The 24,898-nt window shown below is 41.6% G+C and overlaps 2 protein-coding genes across 2 annotated transcripts in view; one reads left to right on the top strand and one right to left on the bottom strand.

Annotated features, from left to right (window-relative positions):
• LOC307042338 (up-regulator of cell proliferation-like) overlaps positions 1 to 21,738 on the top strand; it is a 28,941-nt gene extending 7,203 nt beyond the window's left edge. Inside the window, exons 2-4 of the mRNA XM_079686170.1 lie at positions 8,626 to 8,808; positions 10,355 to 10,534; positions 15,318 to 21,738. Coding sequence (XP_079542296.1) covers positions 10,438 to 10,534; positions 15,318 to 19,966 — 4,746 coding nt within the window. The 5' untranslated portion in view covers positions 8,626 to 8,808; positions 10,355 to 10,437 and the 3' untranslated portion in view covers positions 19,967 to 21,738. The remainder of the gene's footprint in view (positions 1 to 8,625; positions 8,809 to 10,354; positions 10,535 to 15,317) is intronic.
• Positions 1 to 24,898, bottom strand: part of LOC307042949 (peroxisomal membrane protein 2-like) — a gene marked incomplete at its 5' end in the record, with an annotated part of 114,739 nt that overhangs the window by 68,128 nt on the left and 21,713 nt on the right. The window lies entirely within an intron of this gene.

Genomic DNA, 24,898 nt, shown 5'->3' with positions numbered 1-24,898 from the left:
ATTTTCACCACAAACAGCTGAATAGGCCTCCTGTGCTCGCCCAGTAAGTACACGCTGAAGTAACAGCACTTTGTCCAAATCTGACCAGTTTCTTGCCTCGGCTATGCGTTCAAACAGAGTAAAAAAAATGTCAGGGTCACGCTCATTAAACTTTTGTTCTAACCGCAAGTAAGAAATAATATCGCCATTACCTGATGCCGACCGATCAGATCCATCCTCCACCGGAGCAAGCTTGCCCTCTCCAATCAGCCGTAATCTTGCATATTCCACCTCACATTTCATCTTTTCCAACTCCAGCACCTTCTCCACCTTTAAACGCTTCTCTACCTCCTGCTGCTGACCCCTCAACTTCTCCTGCTCCATCCTCAACTTCTCCTGCTCCAAACCCAACTCCAACTTCAACCTCTCCTCATTAAACTGCATGGCCAAAAGCTCCTTTTGCTGCTCGAATGTCAAACCAGCTGTCTGAACCACAACCGGCATGACCCCTGCCGCACCAGACTCACTCTTCTGCAACACTCCCTGCTCAAACAAAGATGAAACGATGACAGCCTTAATCTCCTGTTTCAGCTTGCTCCCTACAACAGCAATTCCATAACGCTCTGATATTTCGACCAACTGCGCCTTCTGGCAATCATCTAAGAAAGACACTGAGGGCGCATCCACAAACGCCGACAAAGAAGCCATAATATATTGCCTACACCCAATCAGAAAGCAAAGTAATAAACTGTCAACACGCATGGGCAAAAGACAAAACCCAACAGAGAATTTTCCCCCTAACTGCCTAACCAAAATCTTACTAATCTCACCTAGTCTTCATGTGGCTTGCGGCGGGTAATTACGCACTGGAACCCGGCGGAGTTATGGAGCGACCTGCACGCAGGTAAAACCAATAAATCACCTGGATGTGCCCCCGAGACAGCTTTCCGAAAACAGCTGACACTAACCACGTCGCCACAACACTATGAAAAAAACAAACAGACGCAACCCAAGGGGAAACGCCACTTAAGCCTAGCGGGGAAAACTCTTTACAAAGGCGTAACAAGCAGCAACATCTTACCTTCTGATTGGCACACAAAACCTGACGACATGTCAAACACTAAAGCTTCCTGAAACCCAAAAAACATGATGTGTCCCCCAAATAGCAGCATCAAGTCAGCACACAGCTGGACCACATCAACTAATCAGCTGCTCAACTGACGCCATGTGCTCTGAGCACTACACAAACTTTCTTGAAATAACCCGTAGGACGAGCCCCCATTTGTTGCGACCTGGCTCAGAAAGCCACAACAAAAGGGAGACACAACACATTAACGGGTAGAAAAAGGTGTTTATTTGCACAAACACGTCGAAATAGACACTGGATATACTCATCAGAGCCGGGAGCCTGCAGAGAGGAGCAGAGAGGCTTTTAAGAACTGCAGGACACCAAACCCAGGTGTCCTGAGTTACTGCAATCAATGCAGCAAGTGCAGCACAGACACACCCTCTCCACTGATCAACCTACAGGGGCATCACAGTAATGTAAACATTTACATTATTATTATGATTATTTAATGTATAAAGACTATATATTATTGAATTACAAGATTAGATATACTTTAGTTGATCTAAAATATTGATGTGTTCAAATGCTCTTCAAAAAACAACTGAAAGTCCATGAAACTAGTCTTTCTGTATTTGTGAATGAAGCACCATCTCCTGGTTAAAACCTAAAATTGAAAATCTGGCAACGCCCTCTTGGAAAATAGTGGGAGGGCTTAACATTTCTCGATACTGGTCTTAGGCAGGTCGTAGGCAGGAAGCTGTAAGCTGGAGTCTGAAATGAGGTGCTACATCTGTACACAGGACTGTATCTACTTTAATACAGCTACACCATTGTTTGGTTTCCATGGTAGTGCGTCTATTTAGTAGCGCGCGCAACTGAAAGTCTGAGAGGGTGAGGAAGACAGTCACAGCAAACAGAACATGAATCGACAACTCCAACCTCTGCTCACTCCTTTCCTGTAAAATACAGGTCCAGCCCACAAATATACTCCATCAAGGATGGTGCTACAGGCCGCAAGGCATTGCACTTACAATTACAATCACAAGCATGTTAATGTTAATCTAATACAGCTCCGGCGATCCACTAGCACTCCCCCCCCCCCGCGGTGGTTTTGGAAATGCTCCCGATTTCTGAGGTCTCAAGGTTGGCAAGTATGGCGCTGAGATCTAATACTAACACTGAAGTTCTGCCACTGTCTGTGTTTAAGTGGATGTCATTGAAGACCTTTACAAGAGCAGTCTCAGTGCTGTGGTTTGGACGAAATTCTGACTGGAACACATCCAAACAGTTATATAAATTCAAGACATTACTCAACTGTTGAAAAACAACTTTTTCAATGATTTTACCTAGAAATGGGAGGTTTGATTTGGGCCTGTAATTGTTCATTTACTGAAGCATCTAGATTATTCTTTTTTAATAGCGGTTTAATGACTGCAGTTTTCAGGGCCAGTGGAAAAACACCTGAGTGAAGAGACTGGTTTACTATATGAAGTAGATCTGAGGCCATGCAAGGACATTTTTTTTTGAAAAACCCTGTTGGAATAATATCAAGGCAGCAGGAGGGGGATTTCAGAAGTTGTATAATGTCCTCTAGGTTTTTATCATTAATCTGATGGAATTGCGTCATGGTGTTTGAATTTATCTTAAGTGGACACATGGACAACACATTTGCTGTACCTTATACAGAGGCACTGACTGCTTGTCTGATTTTCTGAATTTTGTCAGTGAAGAAGGAGGCAAGTCCCTGGTGGATAGAAATGCAGAGGCTACTGACACTGGGGGATTTGTTAGTCTGTCGACGGTAGCAAACAAGGCACGTGCGTTGTTTTTGTTTTTGGCAATGATATCAGAGAAGAAAGACTGTCGGGCAATTTTCAATTCCAAATTATAAAAGCCAAGTCTCTCTTTTATAGATTTCCAAGTGAACCTGGAGATTTGTTTTTCGCCACCTGCGTTCAGCTTTTCAACACTCTCTTTATTCTGTTCTCACGGTCATGGCCTTTCTCCATGGAGATATTTTCTTGCCAGTCACTTCCTTCACCTTAGTTGGAGCAATGGCATCTATAACATTTTTAATTTTTGAATTAAAATGATCTACTAGCTCATTTACTGAGATGTTAGCAGAGGCAAGTGTGGAAGAATAATTCTGAGTAAACATTTCCCTAGTATTTTCAGTTAAATATCGCTTTGTGGTTACCTCTTTTTGAATATTTTTGTGAACAGAAATAGAGCTCTCAAAGAAAACAAAGGAATGGTCAGAGAGTGCAACATCAGTCACCACAACCTTAGAGATATTCAGACCCTTTGAGATGATTAAGTCCAGAGTGTGCCCCTTATTGTGCGTGGGCTCCGTCACATGCTGAGTCAGTCCATAGTTATCAAGAACACAAAACAGTTCTTTAGCCCCTCTGTCCTGGGGGTTATCAACATGGATGTTAAAATTACCAACAATGACTAGACGGTCAAAGTCAATACACACTATAGACAGCAGTTCAGTAAAGTCATCAAAAAAGCTTGCACAGTATTTGGGTGGTCTATAGATATTTAGGAACAGAGCTCGAGAGGAGCATTTGAGCTGAAGGGCCACATATTCAAAAGAAGCAAAGTTCCCATAAGATGTCTTCCTGCATTGAATGGAATCATCGAACAAAATAGCGACTCCACTTCCCTTCTTATGCATTCTTTCCTGACTCATAAAACTAAAGTTGGGAGGGTTCGATTCGATAAGAACAGCTGCATTGTTATTTTTGTTCAATCCAAGTTTCCGTTAAAAACATAAAATCGAGATTGTGCTCAGTGATAAAATCATTGATTTAAAATGTTTTTCCTGCCAAAGACCTGACATTTAATAAAGCTAGTTTAAGTTTGTTAAATACACTATCAGTCTGATTTTTTGTGGCAAGCTGTGGCTGACATGGAATCACTTCTAAATTTGATAAACTCACACAAACCTTTGAGCGTTTCCTGTTTCTAAGCTGATTCACCGCTCTTAATCTATTACCTATCAGCACAGATATCTGCAAAGCTACAGGCAGGCAGGGCCCCGGCATGTCCTGGAAAGAGTTGAGAGTGCCATACGCCCTTGAGCCTGGACCCAGCCCATATCTGCTAGAGTTTGCGTTTTGTACACACACATTCTTATCAGGCTTCGGAGACAGCAGATGCTGTCTTGAAGGGGGGGGCGGACGTTTTGGTCCGGATGATTGTGGTAGGCATGGTGATGGGGGTGCATCTATGCTTCAGTGATTGTGGTGGGCGTCGTTGAGGAGGGGCGGGGGTAAAGGACATGCTACCAACCCTGCGTATCGCCTTCATGCTGCGGTCATTGAACTCTAGGAAGGACTTGGTGCCAACCCTCTTTATCTCCTTCATCTGCTCATCAAACTCCAGGGGGGTGGGCAAGGGTGAAAGGGTGAGCAGAGAGTAGAGAGAGCTCGGGTGTGAAGGAAGAGTATCCTCAAAGGCGTTGACAGGGGGGGTGAATGGCGGTGGACACTCCTCCATTTGTGTCATAGGTCTCCCATAATCAAAACATTCCCCAGGCGGGTGCAGTGATACTTCTTCAAGGTTTTCTGCACGATGTGTTGTGTCTTTCTCTTGTTTTGATTCCTCTTGTTGCTTGTCCTTGGCAGAGGAAACAGATTTGATGACGCAGGCAGTTGAATATGTTAGAGATAAACAATTTTACTCCTGATTTGTTCAGGCAAACTCCATCTGCCTTAAAAAGATGTCTGCAGTCCCAGAAAAAGTTAAAATTGTCAATAAAATTGATAGAATGGTCAGTACAGGCAGTTGAAAGCCAGGTGTTCAGTCCAAACAATTTGCTGAATCTCTTCACTCCTCTTCTGACTGGCGGTAGAGGAACACTGATGAACACCTCCGCATTTAGAGAGCTGACGGCTTCCAACAGACATTTAAAGTCTTTTTTCAGCACTTCTGACTGTTGTTTCACTACATCATTTGTTCCAATATGCAGTACCACATTCTTCACAGTCGGATGTTCAGCCCCAATATGCTGGATCTTCTCAGCCAAGTCAGAGACCATATCCTTGGGAAAACAGAGTAATTTGGTGTTGTTCTTACTACACAGGCTTTTTACATATCTTACAGCAGAATCACCCACAATCAGAGTTTCAGGCCCAGTTGTTAGCTTTCCCTCTAGCCTTTTACTTTTGGAGCTATTGGTCCTTACCCTGCTGTGTGAAGAGGACAGGTTATCCAGGTCATCAGAAAGAGATCTCCGGTTCTGTGTCAGTTTAGCGTTTCTGTTCTGGATTGGCACACTTGGTGGTTTAGGAGTATTGTTTGTAGTTCTCCCTTTAGCAGCTGTCCACGGCTGTTTCCTATTATGAAGAGGGGTTGAAGAGACGCTCTTCCTGGGTGATAACAATGCAGCATCACAGATTTCAGAGCGCTGGGCTCTGCCTGTTATTCTTTCTCCCAAATCCCACAGAAATGATTTACTCTTAGGCCTTGCACCCAGACATTTCCAGGGAGGACTACCACTTGTATATTTATTACCCGGTACACATACATGCCAACCTTTCCAAATCCAAAAGAGGTAGGTTTGCACGCAGCAAATGTGGACGCCCAAATTAGGTAATCGGAAGAAATGGAACCCCAGTAATCACATGTATAAACCATGTATTTAACATATTGCATCATTTTATGCAATTTTCAGAAAAAGTGGTAGTTTGGTAAACAGTGACAAATCAACGACATGTCTGGTCTTTAAAATGCCCGCAAAAGTAAAAGAATGGGAGATAAATATCCCAAAGTCTCCACATTTTATTATATTTTTAGTGTGTTTCTGGTCCTCTTTCAGTTGAGACAGTGTAGATGAAGGATTTGTCAGGATGTAGAACTCTTGTGTGAACATTGGATAAAGCCAGGTTCATATTCTTCTTTCATGTTGTTGACATATTAGAATCAAAGGTTTGCACAGAGCGAAATATCTTTGTGTTGCGCCATAAATCTGAAAATACTGCATTAAAAAAGTAATTTCCTGCATTTTTCTACTGATAAAGTGTGATATAAATAATGTACAGGCTTTCAGATTGCTGTAGTTCACTAAACAGAGACATTAACGACATGTTTGGTGTTGAAAATGTCAGAAAAAGTGAAAGAATGGGAGATAAATATCCCCAAATCTCAAAATTGTATTATATTTTGTGTGTGTTTGTGGTCCTCTTTCAGTTGAGAGTCGGACACTGTAGGTGAAGGATGTTTCAGGAAAAGAGCAAACACTGGATGTCTTTCAGTCGCCAACATGTGTTTTCGAGACACTGATATTAACGGGAAAATCCTGAGGACTCAAATGCCTCGTCTCTGTTCCCTTAAAGTTTAAACTCATTTGGGACTGATTACCCATCAGCCCCGGGGGTGCAGAGGAAAGGCAGCGTTACCCCCGGTCTGCACGTTGTTTCTCTTTCAGAAACACAGAGGACTGTTTGTATGATGCGATCACAGACACGCTGCAAACGGTGTCCGCCAAAAGTCGAGTCCAGTGGTCTATGTAGTGTCTATTTTATTTGTCATAGTTTGGGAAGATTGAAAATCGGTAGGGAAAGCCAGCTAAGTCGGTAGGCGGTAGAAACATGTCAAAAGCGGTAGACTACCACCCACATCGGTAGGATTGGCAGGTATGGGTACACAGCCTTCCTGTTCCTTGGAATCCTTGTAGCTGCTAACTAGCTGTGAGTTAGCATGCCTTTGTCCATTCTTTTGCAAACTGGTAAAGTGGTGTCATTCCCACGACATAGTCCATTCACTTCCATGTTAACTTCCAACCGTTGCATTTTCATTTCCAGTACGGCCATCTTCTGTAGAAGTTTGTGGAAGTCATCTGTAGAGAACGGAAGCATTTTGCTGCCTACTAGCTTAAGCTAAATAGCCACGCTACTGTAAGACTGAGGTCGTTGTAAAAATATTGAAATATGGCTGAAATCCTCCGTCTATTTGCGAAGAATAACTGTCCCAGTGATAAGTGAATGTCCAGGAGCCGCTGCTCGAAGTTTTCAGAAAAGAAAAATAGAAAATCCGCAATAAAAAGTAAGCAGAGGTGTCATGTCTAAGAAACTTATATTGAAAGTTTATTCTTTATGTTAGTTTTGTCATGTCCTTTTGTCCTGTGCTTTATGTTTATTCCCTTAATTAATTCTCCCTCTCATTTCAGGCCTCCACGCTCCCCGCCCCCTTCTGTCTCCTGCGTCCTTGATTATTTTCCCCTCCCTGATTGTTTCCGCCTGTGTCCCCTTTACCTGTGTATATATGGTGTTAGCGCCCTCCTGTTCATTGTCAGTTCGTTGTCTCTCTATGACCTACGTTCCTGCTTACCTCACGGACTTCTCACGGATCTATGTTATTGATCACTGTTCTATTTTTCCTCGAAAGAGTGTTTTTTTTCCTTGTTTTCATTACTGTGCAAATCCCAGTAAAGTCTTTATTTTGAAACACTATCGGAGTCTGAGTTTTGAGTCGTACAATTGAGTTCATGCCTCAGAGTTCACTCCTTGACAAGAGGCAAGAGCAAGCAGAAAAGCGTCTGCACTGTATTGGGTTCAGAATTCCAGAAAAGACAGACAACTTCTAAGTTTGACTATTTATTGTAAAGAGAGCAAAATATATATATTACTTGGCCAAGGATTCATCACGTCTTTGGGAATCACAGGCAGCTAAGCTGTAATCTGTAACCACCAAATCCGTCAAGAGCCTCGACCCTCGTGCGACAATACCTTTTATTACACAGGGCGTTGACCGTACATTTATGATTGGTCAAGACTAGCTGAAGAGATACCGCGGTTTAGACTTGGTTCTCTTTGGTAGGTGCGCAGACTCAGATAGAGTCTCTTGGCAACACGATCCTCCAATCAGCATTCGGCCGGCCTGTAGAGGTCCCTCCCTACTCTGGCACCATCATACTAATTTGTTTTCTCTAACGTTTCTTCAGATATAGTGGGAAACCATAATGTTGCTTCCTAGCTTTGCGGGGGAGCATGGCTCCCATACAAAGTGAAGGCCGGTTCGATTTGCTGTTCTGACTACCTCTTTGTGTTCTCTCAGTCTCTGCACTCACCCTAGCTACTTTCAATATTGCAAGCTAAACACTTTCTCATGTAACTTTCCCCTTTGTTCCTGTCCACCCCATCAAAACTTGGGGGGGGGGGGGGGGGGGTGATTGGGTCCATTTATTCCTAAGTCACAGCACATACAATGAGCACAATAAGCAAATAATGTAATAATAAGAATCTTGTAATGTTATATACAAATAGACTCCACAACTGTAAGAGGGAGAGAGTTTAAGGTTAAGGCATTGATTCATGGGACTGAGTGTACCATCAGATTCACAAGGATTGCAGACAATGGAAATCAAATCAAAGCAACCTCGCTATTTCTCTTCACAGGTAAATCTGAAAAATGTAATCAATGCCACCTGTTTCTGGATCTTTTGGATAGTTATATATGGCTTTTTTTTTTGCCTTTCCTTATCAGTCAAACAGCACTTTAAAATGCTGACAAACATTCATGGAACATTCCTTTTTTTACTTTTACTGAAAGCTTTCTGTTTTTCCCCACAGAGCCCAGCACTCCTGTGCAGAATAAAGTCGATCAGGTCAGAGGCAAGTCAGAGTCTCTGCGTTCGGACCCACCAACTGGTGAAGTGGATAGTAACAATGCAACATGGTGCAGTGAGGTTAGAACTCTGCAAGAGAAAGCTGATGGAACATTAAGAAAGCCAACTGCACCATCTGCCCCCAAAGGTCAGTCAAATATAATCGTTATTGAATGGTTTACTATAAAAACAAAAGAGGCAAAACAAAACAAAAAATGTACTAACTGAAACATTGTTTTCTTAATGGTAGATGATAACGTTAAATAATGAAGCGGTTTAGAACTCTGCCACATCAGCCCATAATATATGTGTATCTCAATAAGCTTGTGCTAGGGAATTGTAGTCTTTATTTTTCATTGAATAAAGAGGTCGCCACTCAGTGAAAATATTATTTTGACATTTTGCACAAAACTAAAAACTGGCCAACAAAAAGCCCCTTATTGTAATGGGAATCTTTAATAAAAGTTAACAAAACAAAAAAGGAGCCGGATACAAAAGGTTCAGCCTTTGAAATCTATATTCTAATTGTGACAGAGGGTTGTTCATTTAATTTTCCTTATTCTGAAACTGGCACCAGAGCTAACTTAGCCTGCTGGTCTTTCCAGCATGTTTGTTTCTGTCATAAAAATAATCAGACCTCTTGATCTGGGTGGTGTCTCCAAATCTGTCGCCATTAAACATGATCCATGAGGTGCATTTCAGCTTACGATCAATAAATGTATCGCCAGGTATTTAGCTTCTTAAATGTTATTCCATTGCTGTTTTTTTTGAAAAAGTGGTAGATACATTGGGTCTTTCTGCACAAAAAAAACCTCTGAAAAAGACCCTTCACAGTGTGAGACTGCCAAGAAAGTTGCAGACGACATCACTGCAGAAATGTTCCTTGAAAACAAGAAAGATTTCCTTGCAGAAGACAGAAAGCTGATTGCCCATTTTTGTGTAGTTAAAGCTAGCTGGCATTTCAAGTTATTCTTTTGTATGAGTCCTTGGTGAACCTAGCGATCCTCCTGACCATGGGACACTGGCCCTTTAGATTGCACAAACTAGCCCGGACCATAGATTGGCCAGTTGTCCGTAAGGGACCTTGTTAGATCTTTGCACTATGCTTGCTGACACAGAGTTCAAAGTTCTCTTTGAGAATATATAATTATAGTCATGGTATTCAACACATTACTTAATGGTCTTAATGACGTCAGGCAATCGGAACTGCCTTCACAATTCCTCGGTTTCAGTGGGTGAGGTACAGGATGAAGCGCTGGTAGCTGCAGTGCCCATATTGTTCAGTGGAACAAACTTTGTTAAGTTCAACGAGACAACAAGCCCTCCTTGAGTCTATTAGTCCAGATGACTATCAGCCCAGGGGCAGGAAGGATCCTGTTGTAAGAAAGCAACTTTTTTGCCAGTCAGGTAATAAAGATGAGAATGACTAGGTTTTAAAAAAACAATACAAATCCCTGTATGACAACAGTTTCAAAGTATTAGGTATAATGAAATTGCCACCTAGTTATCTCTGTTCACGTGTAAATATGTAAAACAAATCAATACCATCTGTTTCTGGATGGTTTGGATAATTGTATATGGCTTTTTTGTGACCTTTACTTGGCAGTCAAACAGCACTTTCAAATGCTGACAAACATTGATTTGAACATTTATTTTGTAAGTTTTAGTGAAAACTTTTGTTTTCCCCCCCACAGAGTCCAGCAATCCTGTGCACAATAAAGCCGATCAGGTCAGAAGTAAGTCAGAGTCTCTGCCTTCGGACCCACCAGCTGGTGAAATGGAGAGTAACAATGCAACGTGGTGCAGTGAGGGTGAAACTCTGCAAGAGAAAGCTAATAAAACAATAAGCAAGCCTGTACCATCTTCCCACAAAGGTCAGTCAAATATAATAATTATTGCACGGTTTACTATAAAAACAAAAGAGGCAAAACAAAACAAAACATTTTACTGACTGAAACATCTGAGACTGGCACCACAGAGAAAACTTAGCTTACTGTTCTTTCCAGCATGTTTGTTCCTGTCATGAAAAGAATCAGACCTCTTGATCTGGGAGGTGTCTCCTGAACTTTTGCCATCAACCAGGATCAATTAAGTGCATTTGAGTTTATGATCAATACATGTATGTCCAGGTATACGGTTTCTTTGAATGCAATTCCATTCTGGTCTTTCTTGCAAAGTCGTAGATCCATCTGTTCCAGAACTCCGTTATGCATTTCACTTGCTGCCAACGGTCTTTTTGGTTCTGAATATTGCAGATGGATTTAACCTGGTGGTAACATTGGTTTGACCTTGAGCTGGAGCAAGTGGTCGAGGGATAGAGGTTCAAAGTCATTTGGAACATTTGGCACTTTAGTTATGTGTGTCGGCTGTTGATAATTTTTACACAAACATAACTGTTGAAGGGCTTTCATCATCAAGTGTTGTCAAGTTGGCCAAAGTAATTGACTCTGACATACATGTATGGTGGTTGCTTTGGCGTAACATGTCTTTTGGAAATCTGACATGTTTAGCTCTTTTGCATTTCTACGCGTGCACCTGCACTCACTGTTGCAAAACTACTTTCTTTAAAACCTTCAGTGCATGTATTTTGATTAAATCAACCAAAACTAGAAACATTGCATTTTTCATTTTGTTTGAATCTATGAATTTGCAGTTCTACACTTTTCCCTGAGTTTAAAGGAATCTATCAATATTTTTCATTGAGTTAAAATATCCTCAAAGAAAAATAGTGTAATTGAGCAGTGCTGTTCTATCTTCACTGTTAATGGCATTCCAATTTGACCTTTCTCCAAACAAGCTGCTGCAAAATAGTTCATTTCCATAGTTCTCTTCGAGCAATCTCTTGGCTTTCTAGTCCTTTTTAGAATTCATTTATTGAAACCTTCTCACCAAGTCTTTAGCTTGGACAAACATCTCAATAAATGGAAGGAAATCAAATTTATATTCTTTAAAGGGTATTTCTCTGGATGGATGTAATGTTAAGCGTTGCTCCTTTGGTGCTGCATTACTTAAATCGAGTCACTCTTTCTTTGCTATTTGATTGTGACTTTGTCTGACTTGGCTGGAGTTCGGCTTTGTTTTTTTTCTTGTTCCTCTTCATTATGAACATCAGCATTTTCATCTGGTTGACCAGTACAGTATTGCTCCACCACAGCAAATATATTATTATCCTCAACCATACTCCAGGGCTTCCCTGGTTGGTATTTTATCAGTTTGAAGCTCAAGCTTTTTCATTACCGCTCTAAGATTTGTTTTTATTGCTTCAAGGTTAGCTTCTTGTTTTTCAAGCAAATGTATCTGTTGTAAAGCAGCAGTGCATAGAGCAACTTTCTCAGCAACAGCCTTTCTTCATGTTAATGAAGCTGTCATAGATATATTACTGCCAGTATAGCACATATGACGCTTATTGCTAATCTGGCTCACACATTTTCTGTATGCGTACTTATCAGAATCAAAATCAGAATTCCTTTATTAGTCCCCCTGCGGGGAAATGTACAGTGTTACAGCAAAAGTGGCATAGCATGTAAAAAAGGCAACCAATACATGGCAAACAAATATTATATTTTATATATATATATATATATTAAAGTATTGAGACCTTATAACAATTAAATGCTGGGAGATTTAGAAAAAAATATGCTTTTACATAAAAGGACTATTTAGTGTTTCCCCTAGGATGGAGTCGAGTCATAGCAGCGGTACTAAGGCAGGTGGGCCCAGCATAATGTGAAACATTTTTAGTGTGTGCGCGTGCGAAGTGCGCCCCGCCAATTTGTTTCTATGTGTCTGCCAGCACAAGAAAGGCTCTTGTGGCCTAGTACCAGGGCCGGTTCTAGCCAATTTGCTGCCCTAGGCGAGATTTTATATCTAAAGAATAAATGAAAAATCTCTACTAAAGACAAATACACTACAAAAACAGAAACTTATGGACATAGGTAATATACGTCAAAATTACTTGAAATGTATTCAGTATTGTGTATGAACATGTGTGAATTGGGGGGTGGACGTCACATCCTCTAGGGGGGTCCGGGGGTATGCCCCCCCGGGAAGAGATTTTTTGAACATTTGAAAGTAAAATGCTTCGATCTGGTGCACTTTGAGCACACAATTACTAGAGACCTCATCTAGGGGGTACAACTCTAAAACACGCATATGAAAAAGATCGGTTTACATTTTAATAATCAAATAAGTATATGAACATAACCAATAACCTACCATAGCCAATAACAAATAAATGTAACTTGTTTTATTTCTGTTGTTCATTCATATCTTATTTGACCTAGTTAACATTTATTTATTCATGCATATTTTTGTATCTCTCCAACTTTAAACGATATTTTCCTCTCAGTCTGACAGGAGAGCTCTCCTCCACCCTGGTTGTAGAAACATCTACTTCTTATATCCGTTAGCGCAGCTAGCACCAGATTCTAATAACAACAGCGCCGGTACCGGTGCGCCCTCTCTCTCTCTCCCTCGCTCGCTCTCTCGCGTCCATGCTCGCACTTTGGCTGTGAGCTGCGGGCCTGATAAGCCAACATCCCCCACTTTCATCACTTACAGCGCCCATCATACAGGGCAAATGAAAAGTGTAACCGGGATGAAAATGGTGTTACATTTACTTAATTATGAATGTTGTTACATCAAGGCCGAAAATTAGGATGAGCACCAACGGTCAAAAATGTTTTTTTCCCCTCCCAGAGCTACCAGCGCAGCGCCCCCCAGTTCTGGCGCCCTAGGCAACCGCCTATGCAAAAAATCAGCCCTGCCACTATATACAGTGGCAATGTCTCAAGATTTAGCAAAAATACACCTTTATTGACCATACAGTAACACAATACTACAAATCCACATAACAAACAATCAAAAATGAAAAAGGGTCGCCACTTATTATTATTTTAATTAAAAAGTTTGGGTACCTGACCGGCGCCCCCTATTAGCAGCGCGCATATTTCAGCAGCGGCGCTGCCCCGCCACTATTTGTATATAGGGGAAACACTGCTATTGCACAGTGAAATTGCAAACAAGTGTATATGTTTTCCTTTTCAAGTGGATGTTTCCTTAAACCAGGGGTGCCCAACCTTTTTTTAACCAAGAGCTACTTTTAAAGTTGCCAGTCTGCCGAGATCTACCAGTCAGTGGCGGTTCTACGGGGTGGCACGGGGTGGCAGCTGCCACCTCAGAAAAATGCCTTGCCACCCTAGTTGCCACCCCAGTTGGCAACTTTGTTTTGAAAGAAAAGTTGTGGCTTATCGGACATTTATGAGAGAAAATCTCTAATGTCCGAGTGCAAGTGAATGCAGCACAAGACCCGAGTCTTGTAACCCTTCCTCCGGCCCTGGCGCGAGTGTGGACATATGATTGGTGGCGATTTCATTTGAATGGGGGGACAGCGCAAAACGAGAAGCATTTCGGATCCAAGTAGACAGAAGGAATGAGGTATTTGCGGCCTACAATGACAGAGAAGAGACTGTCTTGTTTGGCTGCACTCAGCATTGAATCAAAACGCATTAGAGCTTTGGATCTTAATCAGTTTGTGAGGCGTTTTGCTGAACAAGATGGTAATCGCCACATTCAGCTGTAATAGGCATGCCAACTTGATGCTCTGCTCACGGATGACTCGATGAGCATAATAAACTGTTAAGATGATGACCTTGTGTATAACATCTTTCTTCTTTGAGGGGGTTTGCCCCCAAAAAACAGTTTCAAGTCCTGAGAAAGTCAAATAAGATGTAAAACTACACTGCCCAGCCAAAAAAAAGTAACCACTTTGATTTAACTAGGCCAGTAGGTAAGGGCTTTCCACTGGATAATAACTGCAGCAATGTATATGTTTTAGCTGAATACATGTTTTTTAACCCTAACTGATGCAGTTAGTCACTTCTTTAATGTTTGTTCTTTCTGATGTAAAGTCAAGGTTGTAACTGTTGAATGAGCAACTCTCATAGGAATGATTGAGGCCCCGCCTCCCACGCTGTATCCAGTCCTTATTATACATCCATGGTTGACACGGACAATGTCAGCTAACTAGTGCCCACTGCCCAGCATCCACGCCCCGACACATGCCAATCACAAAGCTTTGATGCGTTCAAGTGCATTATTCTGTCACAGGAAGATTATGTTATAGGACATTAACGATAAAACGGAATATTGTTGTTCTATTTTTAGACACATCTTGCGATCGACTGGGAATCTCCCCGCGATCGATCGACTGGTTGGGCTCCCCTGCCTTAAACCATGCATAATATATATCTTGGATATGATCGATCATGACGGACATGAACGATAGTTTCTTTCAATGTTCACCTATCACTGCCAATGTCAAACAGTGTATTGCATTTTTATAAACCTGCTGTAATTTGATGCAAATTATGTCTCAATCCCTTCTTTCAAATCATTTCACTGACAATTCCATTGCAATCTGCCAAATAGATTTGTATATCTCTTAATTTGATTCTAGTGTGGTTGAAGGATCTGGATCCATCTATTAGACGAGCTGTTTAATAATTGACTGCCCATCATAGTTGTAGTTTAATAAACTATAGGAAAGGAATGTTATGTTGGAATGTTATGTATGGAATGTTATAAATGTTGATCCAAGCGTATGAATGTTTAATAATCAATTAAGGCTTTTATATGTCTTGTTTTTATTTTCTACAGAGAAGCAGCTAGAGAAGTTTTTGGAGGAACTGGGGTTGGATCACCACTACAGAGAGAAGCTGTCCCTAAGCACACTTCTGAGGATTGACCAGAAGACCTTTACAGATGAACCTGCCAAATGTAATTCGGATCTTCCATGGTATTTTCTGAAGAAACTAATGATGGTTAATGTGACAGCTAGGAATGTGAAATATACACCTGCACACGAGTCCAACTGTGAGGATCACACAGATGGTCTTGATGACTTAGACCGAAAAACACATTCAGGTGAAACACTGAATCCCCTTGACATAATCACTGCTCTCTTCCTGTGCTCTGATGGTTTTGTACAGCAGGAAATGGCCCTCAAAATGTCCATGTGTCAGTTTTCCGTGCCTCTGTTGCTTCCCAACTGTGACACAAAGCAGTGCACACTCATGCTTTGGGCCATGAGAGACATTATTAAAAAGTACAGACCTCGGTCCCTTTTAGAATCCAAGGGATTTATTGAAGAGAGAATTGTTGTCTCTGAACTTCCAATGATATCTTTTGTGAGACTGGGTGAGTGCTCCTTGTCCAAGTCAGAGATCCTCAATAAGCTTCTGAGCAACTCTCAGCAGTACCATGACACCTTTGTTCACCGTAACATGGAGGGTGGTGACAGTCCAAGGAAAATATCCAATGGGTTGGTTGAAATGGCTTGGTACCTTCCTTGTGGGAACAAAAACATGGACGTCTTCAGCGAGCCAGTTGCTGTAGCTAACCTTCGTGGGGACATTGCTTCATCTCAAACACAATTTTCTTTCTTGTGTCAGACATCTGCAGCAGTTTTTGTGTTCTTTGACGCTTTGGACTCTGAGTGTGAGCTGCTAACCAACCAACAACACAAGGCACAGATCTTCTTGGTGGGCAACCGTCAAAGCAAAGATTTCAAATTAGATGCTCTGAAAAACGTAGCAGCCAAGTTGAGCTTAACCAAGAGCAACATCCTTTTGAAAGATAAGCACATAAATGATGCAAACTTTGTCAAAGATTTGCGCGAAAAAGTCAGCAATGCATTTGAAAACACAAAGGTGAAGAGGGGAATTGAGAAGATGGCTGACATTGCCCATAAACTGGGAATCTCTGTTGATGAAGACTCTCCAGACTGCCAGACAGCGAAGAAAAACGCAGATGCCATCACAGCAGAAATTCAAGACCTTCTTAAATACAAAGAAGCTCAGCTTCCCTTGCAAGGAGAAATATGGAAGGACCTCACTCGCTTAGAGAAGGAAGAATTGCGACTTCGGAAAGTTGGGTCTGAAAATATAGAAGAGTACAAAAGCAGACTTCATCTAAAGAAAAAAGAACTTCGGAAAGAACAGAACTCTAAGGACATGTCGAAGGCAATGACATGTTTCATCAATGCAATATCAAGCCCAGGGATAGAGAGGTGCTATTTCCTGAAATGGATGCGAATGAACCTCGATAACGTGTCTCGGGAAAAACTCTTTGACCTCAGGAAGCAGTACAAAGAAAAATACAGAAACTCTGAGAACAAAAAGGAGATCAAGGAGATTGAGGAACAACTTTCCAACAGCTCATTAGGGACTGAACACTTCTTCCGTGAAATGGGCCAGATCTATGAAGCTTCCCTTTCCCTTCCTGAAACAGACCCAGCACGTCAACAACTACAGCATCTCCCCAAGCTATGTGCAGAATTAATGCTTGCTGGATTTCCACTTGAGCTTGTAGATGGAGAAGCATCCAACATACCTCTCAGATGGGTGACTGACGTTCTCTCTCAGCTTAATGACTTGGTGTCTCCTAAGAACAAGATCCTGGTAGTCACAGTTCTTGGAGTTCAGAGCACAGGAAAGTCCACTCTCCTCAACACCATGTTTGGAGTGCAGTTTGCAGTCAGCAGTGGTCGATGCACTCGAGGTGCCTTTATGTTGCTGATTCAAATCAATGAAGATATCAGAAAAGACCTCAACTGTGACTTCATGGTGATCATTGACACTGAGGGCTTAAAGTCACCAGAGCTTGCACAACTGGACAATAGCCACGAGCACGACAATGAGCTTGCAACACTCGTTGTGGGGCTGAGTGATATCACCATCATCAATATTGCAATGGAGAATTCAACAGAAATGAAGGACATCCTACAGATAGTTGTACACGCTTTCCTCAGGATGAAAGAGTTAGGCAAAAAGCCCAAATGTCAGTTTGTTCACCAGAATGTGTCCGATGTTTCAGCCCATGACAAGAACATGCAAGACAGGAAACTGCTCCTGCAACACTTAAACGAGATGACCCAGGCAGCAGCCAAAATGGAAAAGAAAGAAATGTACTCGAGCTTCACTGATGTGATGGAGTACAGTCCAGACACTGGAAGCTGGTACATTCCTGGGCTCTGGAATGGAAACCCACCGATGGCACCAGTCAATGCAGGCTACAGCGAGACTGTTTATGAGCTCAAGAAGAACATAATCCACATTTTGGGAAGTTGTGGATCATCAGCTAATAATATCTTGGACTTTACTGAGTGGATGCAGAGCCTGTGGACTGCAGTAAAACATGAAAACTTCCTCTTCAGTTTCAGAAACAGTCTCGTGGCTGATGCATACATGAGGCTGTGCACAGAATTCAACAAATGGGAATGGGAATTCAAAAAAGAAATGTACACATGGGTTACACAAGCTGAAACAAGAATCTCCAACTTCGGTACACCTGCTGATAAATCCAACAAATCTGATATGAGAGAACTTCTTATGCTATTGAGAAGTGAAGCTTTGATAGAGCTGTCTAAATGGGAGACAAAGCTTCTTGGAAATCTGGAACAGTACTTCAAGGAAACAGAGAGTCATGTCGATCTTGTTGAAGGATACAGACAGGAGTTTGCAAACAGTGCAATGAGCCTTCGAAGAGAAATGGAAAGCTCTGTGTTTAATCAACTCAAAGCAGCAGCTGACATCAGAAAGGGGAAGACAGAACTTGATAGAATCAAGGAGAACCACACAAAGGAATTGGAGAACAAAGTGTGTGCTTTGATTGAAGAATGTAGGAAGAAAAACATCAAGATGAAAGGGGAAGAGCTGGACAAAGAATTTGACAAGATGTGGACTATAACAGTGACTAACCTGTCCTGTTCAGAATTGAAAGTGGAGGACATTTTCACCAGTGTGTCTCACCAACTGAGAACAAATCTAAGACAAAAGGGAGGTCATGCGAATGATTTGTTGAGTAACAAAACCCTGAAAGAGTGTGGACGGTTGCCTTTTAAATATACAGCTGAAGGAATTGTCAAGCGATTTAAAGACCTACTCAGTGCTCAAAGTCACACAAAGGCTGTACAACAAACTGCTGACAGCATCATTACAGTTTGCTCAGAGATGATGACTCACAAAATGCAAAGAAAGAGTAATTACCATGAAACCTACATTGAGGAGATTCTAAACATGATTGATGAGAAGCTGCAAAACAATCAGGAAGTTGACATCACTTTTCAAGTCTCTCTGAAACTGCACATCTGTGGAAACGCAGCCAGAAGGTTTCAGAAAATGCATGAAGATTTCATACATGAGAATGATCCCTACAGACGTCTGAACGAAAACAAAGAAACATTTAGTTCTAATTTCAAAGATGTGTTCCATCAGGTAGACCAGTGCCAGAAGAAAGCAGATGAATTCACAGACCGATGCTTGAAGCCTGCAGTCGAAGACTTTGTCAACCGTTACCTGGGTCCTGATATCATTGGTGAAATGAGGACAAGTGAGCAGTTCAGCACAAGAATGTCCTTCCAGTATTCAGTTTTACTGGATCTGCTCTCAGAGGATGACTTTCAAAAGTACCTGAGCTGTATTTGCTCATATGAGAATTATGTAAAGAATTGGATACTCAACAAAATAGTGGAACGCTTCTCAAATGGCTCTACGATGTTCGAGGAACAACATCTCCACTCATGTGTCAACAGCATAAATAATGCTATCCAGAAAGCTCAAACAGAAAAGTGTGGCAACTTAAAGTCATTTGTTGACGTTGTCTGTCAGGAGCTTGGTGACAAACTGGTAATTTCCCAGGATGCTCTTGGTAAATTCATGATCCTGAACAATGCCAACCAGGAACAGTTTGCTCAAAGGCTCACGGAGTGTGTGAAGGAGATGGCACAAGCTCTTAGAGAGAAGTTTAAGGAAACAGACATCCAAACTAAACTACAGAATCTTCAGGTGAATCCTCTGAACGAACTTTCCAACACACTGATTGGATGTGGTAAACAGTGTCCGTTCTGCAAAGCGCCCTGTGATGCAGGAGGAAGAGCCCACGAGGAGCACTTCGCTTTACTTCATCGTCCACAGGGTCTGGGTCGATCTAGATGGGACAAGACACAAAAACTTATGATTGACATATGTTCTTCCTCTGTGAACAGTGACAGTGCACGTTTTCGCTGCAGTGCTTCAAATGATGAATGGCATCCTTACAAGTCTTACAGAGAAATTTATCCGGACTGGAAAATCTCACCAGATGCAAGCCTCCAGGCATCAGGCTACTGGAAATATGTAATGGCAAAGTTCAATGATGAGTTTGCAACAGCATACGATGCAAAGCCTGCTGATATTCCTCCAGGTTGGAAAGAAATCACAAAAGGTGAAGCAAAGGCAAGCCTCAAAGAGTCATTTTCTATCAAATGAGAAACTACAAGCTCTGTGCTCACAGAGGGTCACGTCCTCCTCATTACAGTCATCATCCTCTCATGGATATTTAGATTACACTTGATTCATATGAAGAGAAGCACACAAAGTAACATGCTGTTTGTGAGATGGCAAGATTTACCATATATTTTCCCCTCAACAACTTACAAGGAATTTGTAAACGTTTCAGTTTGATTAACAGACTTTGCATCCTACTTCTTTGGTTGTTATTGTAGTATCAATTAATCAAATTCGATTTGATTGAGTGTTTTTATTTCCTTAAAGTAATTGATGCAAAAATATTTGCTTTTATATTTTTCTCTGTTTTTGTCATAAAAATATTAACAATTTCAATGTTTTAAAATATCATTCATTCTTCATGTCAACATGAAGATTGGACCATGTCTTTATTTTTATTTCAAATAAGTATCTGGCTCTTATTATTTACATTTTTATTGACACATTTAGAATTTTGTCTTTTCATTTCTGAGCTGCATCAAAAGCCACAGATTTAGATTTTTAAATCAGTTAATGAATCATTGTTTTAGTGGTGGTACAGTCATTATGTAAACATGACAGAAAGCCGTAATCAAGTTAAGTTTGATATGTGACCGTTTCCCAGAGAGTTAGAATATATTCTTATTTAGTTTCTGTGAATACATATTAACATCAGTTACAAATATTTACATATTCAATGTTTAAAATATAATTCAATCTAAATGTCAACATGTAGATCATACATGCATTTTCTTTTTACCTTATTGAGTGCTATTCCAATACGTATATAACTCCAAATATTTACATTTTTATGTTTGTGTTATTATGTTGACTCAAAATGTATTATGTTACATTTTGTTTTGGGCTGCATCAAATGCCACATTTTAACATGTTTAAATCAGTAAAAGGATAATTTAGTTCATATTCAGCATGTCAACATGTAAACATGACAACAAGTTTGAATCAAGTTAAGGATGATATGTGATTGTTTTCCAGAAAGTTAATCTATTAGATTTTGTTTTTGTGAATATTTTTTTTTGCATTTTTTATGTTTGAAAGTTATTTCAGTCTAAATGTCAACATGTAGGTTATCCTTCAGGTTGTTTTTCTTTCCTATTCGAGTATGATATGTAATTTCCTTTGCTCAAAATCTGTTACTACTTTGTTTTGATCAACTTAGTATCTGATATCACATATTTACATTTATTAACACTTAAAAGATCATTTAATGTAAAAGTGCTATTATCAACAAGTAAACATGACAACATTTGTTTTAATCAAGTTCAGCATCATATCTGATCTTTCTTTTACGGCCCGTCCACATGGCAGCGTGCGTTGAAGCTTCAATGCTTCTGCCCATTCACTTTGAATGGGGTGAAGTCACGCTTTGCCGAACTGCATTGTGGGAGCGTTGCTTCGCTTTGCTGGCGTTCCTCGCTTCAAAAGTTGAGCAATGTTCAACTTTTGAAGCTTCGGCGGAAGCGTCAGCCAATCAAATCATATGCCAGTACAAGCTCTAGCCAATCAAACTGTGTGCTTGTCCAGGGCGGGAGATTCATGTGATTGGTTGTTGGTCGAGTTTCAGACAAGCTCACTGGCAAGCTTCAACGCAGGCCGCCGTGTGGACGCTGCGTTACTCAGAAATCATAATCGTTTGTTTCTGTGAAGTATCTGATTCTTTATATTTACATAATAAAAAATATGATTCATTCTTTATATTGTTAACATGTATACTGACTACTGTTTACTATTTCAATAAAGAGACCAAATCTGCAGACTGGCTGTGAATGTCTTTAATGTTTCCCAGATCAGAATCACAGCATAACTTCTAAAGGAAACAGAAATATCATCACCTCATTTATTTATATACTTTAATATACCTTTTGTTAATAATCATCTTCTTTTATTTCCAATATTTTAAAATGTTCTTCATTCATCATGTCTTGGGTTTCTGAATTCAACAAATTACCGTAATTTTCGGACTATAAGCCGCACCTTTTTTCCCATTTTTCGACGCTGCGGTTTATATAACGGTGCGGCTAATCTATGGATTTTTACAGCTAACGGCCACTAGGGAACCTCCTAAATCTATGGATTTTACAGGTTACAATCCACCACCTTTAACTCTATGGGCACAATGGCCGGTCCGCGCCCCCCACCTTTAAGCGGCGGGCTGCGGCGGGCTCCAGTAGGAAAAGCTGGAGGCCGGAAAAGAGTGAGACAGGTAGCGCGCAAAAGTAAAAGTGGAACCGAGAGTGGTACGAGAGACAGAACGAGAGCAAGACAGACAGACATTACGAGAGCGAGACAGTTTGTCCCCGTACCACTGGTTGAAAACCACTGCTGTAGATCACTGCCGGTACGTGCGCTGGGAGCGCACCGTTTAAGTTTGAAAGTTGAAAAGTTTGTGTGTCTGAAACGCTATGTGAGACAGTACAGTTTACACAGCACAGTGCATGTTCTGTAGCTACTATTGCACTAAATGCTAACACTTGAATACGTTATGCAAATATGCAACTTGTTTGTTGAAATGTTAATAAATGGGAGCTTCCTCAAACAGCCATCTCTTTCCCGACAATCCCTTCTGTGCACGAACCCTTACATATGGTAATTAAACATTAAAACACCTGCGGTTTATAGTCCAGTGCGGCTTATATATGTACACATCATTCAATTTAGCTGCTGCGGCTTATATTCAGGTGCGCCTTATAGTCCGAAAATTACGGTATGTAAAAACAAGACAACAAGTGCAACTCCGCAACGACTCGCGTGTGTGTGTGTGTGTGTGTGTGTGTGTGTGTGTGTGTGTGTGTGTGTGTGTGTGTGTGTGTGTGTGTGTGTGTGTGTGTGTGTGTGTGTGTGTGTGTGTGTGTGTGCGTGTGTGTATGCGTGTGTGCGTGTGTGTGTGTGTGTGTCACTGTGTCACTGTGTCACTATCTTTACTGTGTGCGATAGGAAGTCACTTTGGTTTGGTTGGCTGATTGCAGTTTGTTGAGGCTAGGTGTGTCCACATACATCCAGTCTGATGCACCGTTAATCACAGGTTCAGACTCTGAAAGTGAGTGACATTCAGATTAACTTCCAGTTGAATTTCAACTGTTAGCAATAAACTAAAAGTAAAGAATGTTTTTAAGGATGTGTCTACATGTTTTGCTTTCCAGTGTTTTTGTGTTGATTTGTCCCCTAACTGTATATTTTACTAATTCAAAACACAAGTGATTACATTTGGATAAAGAAAGGATGGAAACACAACAAGGGGAAGTCTTTCCATGTCATTCATTATCTTTACCTTCAGGTCAGCGCAACACGTTCTCACTCCCAACCCGTCACATGTTGACGGTCGGTCAGGGCCCCTCCCCGTCATCCTATTACGCACAGGGTACCCCTTGAGCGTCAGTTTTCAACGGGCAGGGCGTCCCATTGACTTGCATAGAGCTCTCTGAACGTTGGTAATAGAGGAGCTGGGATCGCGGCGAAATGCTCTCCGCAGATCCATTCTCACAGCGTTTATCAACCTTTTTCTTACTCAAAATCAAGCCACACTTATTGTGTTTACTTCTTTATTTTAATTGAATAATGTCGGATTTTTGTTGCCGTCAGTTAGGGGGAGGGTAGGGGCTCAGAAAACTGAAATCTGTATTGTTTCATCATTTTTTCCTTCTAATTTTGTATTATTTTCTAATTCTTTTTGTATTCTTTTGGAGTCCGTCAGGACCGAGGGTCGGAGCAGCTCATAGTAGTTGCTTTAGAGAATTTTATACCCGGAAGTAAGTATTCTCTCCGCTATGTTTGACAAACCCTTTGATGAGTCCTCAAGCTCTGTGATTGGATGTTTGAGTGTGCGCCGAGGGTTACGCCGAGCGTCGAACAGCACTTTCGGATAGGTCCAGAGGGTGTGTTCCAATTATAGAGGCATCACAGTACTCAGCCTCCCCGGGAAAGTTTACTCTAAGGTACTCGAAAGGAGGGTCAGGCCGATTGTCGAACCTCAGATTGAGGAGGAACAATGCAGATTTCGTCCTGGTCGTGGAACGACGGATCAGCTTTTTACTCTCGCAAGGATCCTGGAGGGGGCCTGGGAGTACGCTTATCCAGTCTACATGTGTTTTGTAGACTTGGAGAAGGCGTATGATCGGGTTCCCAGGGAGTCACTTTGGGAGGTGCTGCAGGAGTATGGGGTGAGGGGGTTTCTACTCAGGGCCATCCAATCTCTGTACTCCCAAAGCGAGAGCTGTGTCCAGGTCCTCGGCAGTAAGTCGGACCCATTTCCGGTGAGGGTTGGCCTCCGCTAGGGCTGCGCTTTTTCACCAATCCTGTTTGTAATATACATGGATCGGATTTCGAGGCGTAGTCGTGGGGAAGGGGGTCTGCAGTTCGGTGGACTAAGGATTGCACCACTGCTTTTTGCAGATGATGTGGTTCTGATGGCTTCATCGGTCTGCGACCTTCAGCACTCACTGGATCGGTTCGCAACCGAGTGTGAAGCGGCTGGGATGAGGATCAGCACCTCCAAATCTGAGGCCATGGTTCTCAGCAGGAAATCGATGGACTGTCCACTCCAAGTAGGGAATGAGTTCTTACCCCAAGTGAAGGAGTTCAAGTATCTCGGGGTCTTGTTCTCGAGTGAGGGAACAATGGAGCGTGAGATGGGTCGGAGAATCGGAGCAGCGGGAGCGGTACTGCAGTCGCTTTACCGCACCGTTGTGACGAAAAGGGAGCTGAGCCAGAAGGCAAAGCTCTCTGTCTACCGCGCCATTTTCGTTCCTCCCCTCACCTATGGTCATGAAGGATGGGTCATGACTAGGGATGGGTATCGTTAGGATTTTATCGATACCGGTGCCGGTACTGCTTATCGGTATCGGCATTTTTCGATACTCTTATCGATACTTTTCAATAATTTGGTGTTAATAAACTAAAAAAAGACAAGGCGATGTG

This window comes from Notothenia rossii (genome assembly GCF_949606895.1).
Source record: "Notothenia rossii genome assembly, chromosome: 6".
NCBI classification, from domain to species: Eukaryota; Metazoa; Chordata; class Actinopteri; order Perciformes; family Nototheniidae; genus Notothenia; species Notothenia rossii.
The sequence above is the reverse complement of the archived record's forward strand: the minus strand, read 5'-3'. Positions and strand labels throughout refer to the sequence as shown.